This window comes from Cyanistes caeruleus, chromosome 4 (assembly GCF_971803275.1).
Source record: "Cyanistes caeruleus chromosome 4, bCyaCae1.hap1.1, whole genome shotgun sequence".
In the NCBI taxonomy this organism is placed as follows: Eukaryota; Metazoa; Chordata; class Aves; order Passeriformes; family Paridae; genus Cyanistes; species Cyanistes caeruleus.
This window is the reverse complement of record NC_141704.1, coordinates 52,275,122-52,284,140: the sequence shown is the minus strand read 5'-3', so window position 1 is coordinate 52,284,140 and position 9,019 is coordinate 52,275,122. Positions and strand designations below refer to the sequence as shown.

The following is a 9,019-nucleotide window of genomic DNA, read 5'->3' as shown; positions in this document are numbered from 1 at the left end:
GCCGCCCCGCCGCCGCTCCGCCCCCGGGGCTGGCAGGGCTCGGGGCGGGCTCGCTCCCCGGCGGCAGGGGGAGCGGCCACGGGCCACCGCAACTTCGGCAAGATGAGCGTGGAGAACCAAGATGTGCTGCTGGACCTGGAGGGGGAGGAGGAGGAGGAGGAGGAAGATGATGATGGGGAGATGGGTGAGTAGGGGCTGGCGCGGGGAGGCTCCCCCCGGACAGCGGGCTCAGCCCCGGCGGCTGTGGCTCGGCTACAGCCCGGGGCAGTCCGTGGTGGGGCCGCTGCGGCGGGCGGGAGCGCACCTGGCAGCGGACAGGGAGCCCGCTCACCTCCTTCCGCTAAAAGTGCCGAGGATTTTTCCGCGGAAAATACGGGATGTCTTTGTCCGTGCCGGCGGGTGTGTGCCAGGCGTGGTTGCCTTATGGAGCGCCGTGGCGACGGTCCTGCTTCCGTAGCATCGGCAAGGCTCAGTGGGCGAGAAGCACCGAAAACTTTGCCTGTTCCTTTCCCTCTGACGAGAGGTTAACGCGTGATGGGGGGGCAGAAGCAGCACTTTGCAGCGAGCGCGATGCCGGAGACCTTTGGTGTGGCAGTGATCTCCCAGCACAGGCACAAGCCCCGGTGCCTCGGTCCTTAGGAAAACACAAACGTGGGATTTTGCTGCCGCGGCGCTCGCAGCATCGCTTTTCTCCCGCCTGACTGGCGTGCCTTGGCTTCACACCGAGCTGAAGAGAAGGGTAACCACAGAACGGCTTGGGATGGAGACCTTGAAGATCATCCAGTTCCAGCACACCTGCCATGGGCAGGGACACCTTCCAGCAGACCAGGTTGCTCATAGCGCCATCCTAGCTGGCCTTAAACACGATCAGGGATGAGGCATCCACAAGTTCTCTGGGCAGCCTCTTCCAGTGCCTCACCATCTTCACACTAAGGAATTTTTTCCTAATATCTAATCTAAACCTATTCTTCTTCAGTGACACCACTTCCTCTCCCCAGAACAAAGAAACCAACAAAACAAAGTAAAATGAAAGTGGAAAATTGGCAAAGCAAAGAAAGATAGTGATTTTACTGCAGGGGGGGGGAAAAAAAGGCATATTGTGTCTGCCAGAAAAGCAGACATTAAAATGGACAGAGAGTTTGAAATTCAAAGTGTATGTTAGCCTTGTTCCGATGCCAGTAGCCCAGGACAATGACATTGTATTTATGGTGGGAATGAATTCTATTAAAGTATTTTCAGAAAACAGCCCAAAAGGGGCTGTTTCTCAGCTGATTGGGACTGAAGGGGCCTGTTCATTTCACTGAAAGGACACAGATTTACTTCAGTTCAGAAGTTGTTTTTCAGCTGCAGTAGCCAAGATATTCTAAAGCCTTTTATTTCTAGTTAACTTGTTAAAATAAATCTAACAGCAAATAAGGAATGCAGGCAAAAGTCATTTAGACAGGCAGGTAGAATCTGAATCTGTGTATATAAATTTTAACAAATAAAGAGGGCTTCCATTCGTTATCTGTTGAAAAGGTTGTGAATGTTTTCACTGAAAAGCATGTATTTTTGATGATTTTTTTAATATTTGGTCTGAATTTCTGCATTTGTAAAAAAATTTAGTGACATTAACTCTCTGATACTCTCATGGCCTCCAAATACTAATCCTTAATAATGGTAAATACAGCCTGCCACATTTATTCAGTTAGCTCACTCCAAAAGTGTATAAAGTTTGAGCCTCACCCAATGTCTGTGGAAATCAGGGAATGTTTCTCCAACTTTATTAGCCTTTGTTTCAGATGGGAGTTTCCCTTGACGTACAGTAATAGTCCAAAGACAAATTCAATTTTCCATATGAAGTGAGGCAGAGGTATTGTTTGATTCCACCCCTGAATTTAAGGGGTGGATCAGCACTGCAGTGTATTAATCAACAGCTGTCTTTTCCATTCTTCACCCCAGAGAACAACTGATTTTTTTCCTACTCATAACTCTTTATCCAGCTTGGGAATAGTTCAGTTCTCAGAGCCAGCAAATCATGAGCTTCATATACAGCATACAACAGTTTGGAACTACTCATGCTATGTGGCAAAATTGCCTAAAAATTGTGCAGTGATGATTTCATGAGTTGTTATGCAAAGCCTGTTACACAGCACCTGGCTTTGTCACATTTGCTGCTCTGCCTTGCAAAATGCATGTGTAACTGTCTTAAGGTTTTTGTATTAGGTATAATTACTAAGAGAACTATTTTATGAGTCTGACAAACATGTAAATCATCCATTTACCTCCAGTTTTATTGTACCACTTACATCTGCATTTTTCCCAAGGACACCATTCCTGGTTCAGGAAGTAAGCAGGATTTCTGAACTCTTTCCAATTCTATTCAAGATTAATCCAAAGTGTTTATAGCTCATCAGAAAAGCATTATTATGGAATATGGAAGTTTGTAGTCATGGCACATGGCACGTCTGTCTCATTTTGGCACACAGCTGGTTTTGGTTATCCATGCTGATGACTAGCAAACCGCTCATGTCAGAAGAAGTATTAGGCAGGCGTCCAGAGAAAGTGCTGTACTCAAATCCCAGTCCACAGGGAGGTACCAGAGCTGCTCTGCCTGTTGTACAGAACTTTGAAAGTAATTGTTTGGGTCAGACTTGTGCTTAGGGAAGAAAGTCTTGTCCTAAGGTTAGATGTTTTGGCAAGTTGAGACTTTTTCTTTCTAAGGCTTAAACAAGATGGGCAACATTTTCATTTGGACTCAGCCTGTTTTCAAGAGGATTGTTACATCAGTGGCATCTTTTTTTTCTATAAATCAAAAATTTATTCTTTCCCTTGTGCAAACTTCACACCATATCCAAATTGGTTTGCTTGTGTTTGAGGATTTGATGAATATTTGAGTATGATTTCCAGAAGAAATCATACTCATGAGAAATCATACTCATCAACTTATGCAGAAATCATACTCATGAGAAATCATACTCATCAACTTATGCAGACAGTATCCAGAGGCATCCGCCCTGACTACCCATCCGCCAAGAAATACTTTTGTCTTCATAGGGATATGTTAGCAACTTGCTTATTCTTTGTGGTCTTGCTTTTCCTCAAGTATATATTCTGTTTGCTCTTTGTGCCTACATCCTGTTATCTTTTGATAACTGCTGCAATAATGACCAGACCATGCTTTATAGATGACTAAGAAAAGGATGTTAATTTGTCAGCCTTTTTCTTCTCACACAATGTGCTGATGAAGATTCAGGGAGAATTTCAGTTCTTTCTAAAAATGCTTTCATGTTGCTGTTCAGGACACATTTTTAGCAAATACAATAAAAATGTACGAAAGTACTAGTTTATTCAAGCAACATTAATTGTGGAGTCATAGCCTAAGACAACCAGTTTTGTTCAGCCCATTGTACAACTGGATCCCTGCCCTGAGGGGTGATGTTGTAATCCAAATGGTGTAGAGTAGGCATAGCTATTCTTCACCTCTCTACTTTTGCTCACTGTTATGTTCTCTGCTTGTTTCCTCATGGCATATACTTCATTTAGTCATGCTGCCTGCCCAAAGCTTTTGTTTTTTTCCTTTTCAATAGCTTTGATAACTTGATGTTTCTTGTATGACACTACAATTATTGATATCATATACTGTACTCCAGTATGTACATATACCATACCAACAGTGTCCTTCAAATTACTCCAAACTGTCCTCCAAATTTGCTTTCCTGATGCTGTGAAATGGGCATTTCTCTACAGAAGTCTTATAAAGGAAAGCCTAAACATTTAAATTCTGTTTTTGGGAAGTATGACTTAGTCCTCCAATTTATTAAGTATAATCCTCATGTTTGGAAAATTTCAAAGGGGCCAGATCTAATATTTATTTTAACATGCAAGACTTTATAAGCAGATTCTTTTAAAAAAGTAGTTCTGTTTCTGAAAGGATGCTTTCTTCCTTTTCTGTCTACCTACAGTAGTGAGTAAAACTGCCCCAGTGGAGTCTTTTCACACCTGGTTTTCTTCTCTTTTGCTTCTCATACTTGCAATCATCTTAAAAATGGTTGGGACACATTGCAGTTCTCCATTCTCCTGAAGATGGCAATAAGCTGTCTGATGAGCAGAGAATCAAGAATTTCTGCTCCCTGCGTTCTGTTTGTGACACTGTTTTCATCTCGTTTGCATTCCATTGCAGAAACAAGCAGAAATGTAGACATATGGTCTCATTTGTTCTGAGTTACTGTTGGGGCAACAAGAGACTCTTCCTGGTGAGCTGGGACTTGCACAGGTCCGGGAAACACTGGCCTGTTACATTGCTCAACATCTAAACTACTTTTCATGCCTTCGTGTCCTTTCTCTTATATCTGTTACACTGGTGGTTTACCTACATTTTTTTTTCCTCTTCAAACTTCAGTATTTTTATCTCCTGAATTTCTGCCACTTCATTTTCACAGAATCCAGGCCACACAATGACATCAACTTTGTCACCAAGTGTGGTTCCATTTGAAAGTACACTGCTCGTACCAATCACTTTTTAATTCTGATTTAATGATTTTTCTGCAAAACTCCTAAAAACCAAATGGTAAGAATGTAAATATTTAATTGCAATATAATTACCAGTTTGCAGCTATTTATAATTCATAAATTCTGGAGGAGATCAGAGAATTAGGCAGGAATTCAGGAAACTTATACAACCTTCATATATATCCCAATTTTAATCTATTTAAAAAGGGTTTTTACCATGCCTAAATTCACAGTTTTCCATGAAAAACGTCCTGTACTTTGAAAGTATTCTTTGTTCCTGTATTTTGAATTTAGCTGTACTGAACATATGAGTTCATTTTACAGGTAAGTCTACAAACTAAGAGGACTAATCTGCCACTGTATTATCTTGTGCAAATTGCACAACTTTAATAGTAGTAGTTTTGTTTCTTTTCCTGGTTATTAAGTAATACATTTTATGGCAGATATTTATCACAAGTCATTCCCTGCATTTTTACCTGTATTTACACAACCCATGGGTTCCTCTAAGAGGAAGAATACTCTACACTTTCATGCTCAACAACTTAAGATTTTTTTAAAATGACTTTTTAAACATTGCCATTTATAAAAAAGAAAACTCATTAAATTAATGTGTAGGAAAAAGCTAGAGTTTTATTACATGGTACAGAACTCCAGCAGTTCCCTAAAGTTAGAGTTACTAAATGTAATGCAATCAAAAGCTAATAAAAAACTGTCCTATTATCAGCTGATTGTGCAGTATATGAAAATGCAGATAGAGAACTCGAATTTGAAGAGATCAGAGACATGGAAGGGAAGATATACACATGCTGTAACAGATGTTGTGTTTCCACACAAAAGGACCTTTCAAGAGTAATTAGAGAATATTTACTGATAAGATCTGTTACTATATGCCTGGGAAATTCTCAAAATCATGTAATGGGTAAGATTGGAAAGGACCATGGTGGGTCATTGATCCAACCTCGCTGCTCAAGCAGGGTCATCCTAAAGCACATTGCATAAGATTATATCCAGATGGTTCTTGAGTTTCTCCAGTGAGGGAGTCTCTACAACTTCTCTGGGAAATCTGTTCCAATGCTTGATCACTTGCACAGTAAAGAAATTCTTCCTCATGTTCAGGTGGAACTCCCTGTGCATCAGTTTCTGCCCATTGCCTCTTGTCCTACTGCTTGGAACCACCAAGCAGAGCCTGGCTCCATCCTCTTGACACCTTCCCTTCAGCTACTGATAAACACTGGTGTGGTCACCCCTCAGTCATCTCTTCTGGAGGCTGAACAGACACACCTCCCTCAGCCTTTCCCCATAAGAGAGATGCTCCATTCCCCTGATCATCTCTGTCACCCTCTGTGGGGCCCACTCCAGGAGCTCCATGTCTCTCTTGCACTCAGGAGCCCAGAACTGGACACAGCACTCCAGATGTGCCTCCCCAGGGCTGAGTGGAGGGGCAGGATCACCTCCTGTGCCCTGCTGGCAATGCTCTTCCTAATGCAGCCCAAGATCCCACTGGCCTTCCTGGCCACAAGGGCACTGCTGGCTCATGGACAGCTTCTTGTCCACCAGGATGCCCAGATCCTTCTCCACAGAGCTGCTTCCTAGCAGCTGAACCTTGAAGCTGTCCTGGTGCAGAGGGTAATTTTTCCCCAGGTGCAGGATCCTGCATTTGCCTTTGCTGAATTTCAGACTGTTCCTCTCTACCCATCTCTCCAACTTGCTGAGTTCCTTCTGCAGGGCTTCACAGCCCTCTGAGTGTCAGCCACTCCTCCCAGCTTTCTGTTTCCATAAAGTCGTTATCATTTATGTCATTCAATTAAAGTTACCATTTAAATCACCTCAGCCTGCTGTTTCCTCATACCTGCCAGTTCCTTGGAAATGATGGGTGGCATGCTGTGCACTTAAGGTCTGGTTTGCCAATAGACATGTACCCAAGGGGTATCTGCATACTAAAATGGGTGTTCTCTGCTGTGATTTTTAAAAAAAGGAATCAAACACACGGGTGCTTTTGTTTTACATGGCACAAATTAAATTGCCTTGTACCCCCTAAAAAAAGTCAAATAAAGTAGCATTAGCCTAAGTTTGGGATTATCTGATATAGCCAGGAAAAGGGGTTACTGATTGCTGTGCTTTTTGCGTAATGCACAAATAATGAAACTAAATATTGTGTGCTTGACATGAGAAAACCTTTAGAAAAGGTGCTTCAGGCCTTAAGCATATGGAACTGCTGCAGTTGCATGTTTAATAAGGTCATTTATTTAACAGACTGTGAATGTCAAGGAGGAAAGCTCTGAAGTAGATGCCATGGATTGGTTTGTGTGCTGTTCTTATACTGAGGAAACAAAGGTGGGGGGAGAAATATTATGCAAGTACTGAGCTCTGTATCCCAATGAATAGAAAAAAATCAGCTTTTTTTAGCTTTTAGTGGACTGTCACTAGTGCTACAGTGCACATGTTTGGCATGGGCCTATCATACATTCTGAAATATTGCTGTACAAAATAGATATTATTAAACTGATATTCGGTATATATGTTTTAATATGAAATATAAAAATATTCACTAGGGCATGGGTCTAATATCACTTGCAATTTTTAGGGTTTTGATTCAAGGTCAGGCTTAGTGTGAGTGTAGGTGGAACAGTCTTACCTCTGAAGAGAGTGTGTTCCCCTGCTGCACTGGCTGTGAGGAGAGACTGCTTGGATATTGCTTGTCCAAGCAGTGTTCTGCTTCCAGTCTGATGGATCTGGAAGATGAAATGAAAACTGGAGGCTGTATTGTCACAAACATGTGAAGCAGCACAAACTGGTTTGGCTACCAAAAGAAGTATTCCCACCCACAAGCACCCCACAGCAGCAGCCTAAGTCTCCTTGGCATTGAGGTCTTATCTTTCATTGGGAAGTCTCAGTGTCAGGGTGGTAGGAATGCAAAGCTGCAGAGAAGGACACTGTGCACTTTATCTTCTTATTACTGCTGTCGGTGGTAAATGAAAACCGGCAGTCATGTGCACTGTCACCAAACAATAGATTGTGTTTGGTAGTCAGTCTAAGAATGCAACTGTTTGAGCATAGATCTTTTGTCTTTTCCACCCCTCACAATTTACTCGGGCATCCCACATCTCTCTGAAGGCTTTGTGACAGAAGAGTGTCTTGATTGTATCCCAAGGGAATATACAGACATCTGAAATATATTTTTGCTTAATTCAACAGAATTACTCTTTTCTTACCTACCCCATTCTCAAGTGTTTGATAACAGCAGTAGATATGTAGGCATGGTTCCCTGCATGGACCTGAGAAGTGAGCTTCTGAAGCATCCATAATGAGTGCCAGATTCAAATTGGAAAATCAGTAAAATATATTAAACTGCAAACTAAACTTAAGAAGTGTAGTTAGAAGTCTGCTGGACCATAAACATTCTTTTAATTGTTTTTGTGACTCATGTGGTAGAAACAGCAGCTTAGTTTCAAAATGTTGCATAAAAGACCTTCAATTTACTTTTTACATTAAATAATTTCCAACTAAACCACTATTTATCAACATTATTTAGATACAACAGAAAATTAAAATTTTGTAAGAACTGCCACCAACAGCAGATTTTGCTTTGCTTTCACTGTTTCACTTCCTTTCATTTTTTTGTAGATGGATTTCATCTGGCCCCATTAATCTGGTTAGTCAGGTTCTCCAGCATTTTTTAGATATGATTTATCATGGGACATTAAATATTTGCATAGGAGACTGCTTACATTACAGTCATCAGAATGAGCTGCTCAGCAGTGTTCTGTAGGAAACAGCTACTACCTCTTTTGTGTTCAGTGCTGTTTGAGACCAGCTGGTGCAGCAGGCTAAATGCCTGGAAAACTTGAGTGCCCTTGGTGTGTGTCTGTCCTGAGGGTTCCAGCATGGGTGGAGATAGATCACAGAATCACAGAGTGGTTTGGGTTAGAAGGGCCACTAAAGACCATCTAGTCCAACCCTGCTGCCATGAGCCCCCATCTTCAACTAGATTGGGTTGCTCAGGGCCCCATCCAGTCTGGCCTTTAATGTTTCCAGAGATGGGGGAGGGCATTGACCACTTGTCTGGGCAACCAGATCCAGTGTGCCACCAACCTCATTGTTAAAAACACGTTCCTCATAAGTAGGCTGAGTCTATCCTCTTTTAGCCTAAAACCATCACCCCTTGTCCTGTCTCAAAGGCCCTACTAAAAAACCTGCCCCCATCTTTCTTATGGGCCCCAATTAGTCCTGAAATGACACAATAAGGTTACTCCAGAGCCTTCTCTTCAGACTGAAAGCTCTTAGTTCTTTTTCCGTGGCTGCAGCAAAGACCCGTGAGCTGTCCGTCAATCATTACCATTTTGGGATATTACAGTCAGATAAAGTTTCTTCACTGTCTAGGAAGAGTGGAGCAAGTGCTTGTGTTGAGACACCCTGCACCTCCTTTGGTGTGGTGATACTGATGGACTTGTGTCAGGAGAAGGGGATGAGATTAGTGACTTTTCAGTGTGTGAAATATTGTGGATTTTTTTCCTTCCTTTGTGGGAGG

General features: G+C 42.2%; 1 protein-coding gene across 2 annotated transcripts in view; it reads left to right on the top strand.

Annotated features, from left to right (window-relative positions):
- Positions 1–17: 17 nt before the first annotated feature.
- The window catches only part of ANO6 (anoctamin 6), a 70,233-nt gene continuing 61,231 nt past the window's right edge, over positions 18–9,019 (top strand). Inside the window, exon 1 of one of the 2 annotated variants that reach the window (XM_086884636.1) lies at positions 18–184. In XM_086884636.1, coding sequence (XP_086740762.1) covers positions 103–184 — 82 coding nt within the window. In that variant the 5' untranslated portion in view covers positions 18–102. The remainder of the gene's footprint in view (positions 185–9,019) is intronic. The other variant, XM_086884637.1, reaches the window with a different exon arrangement.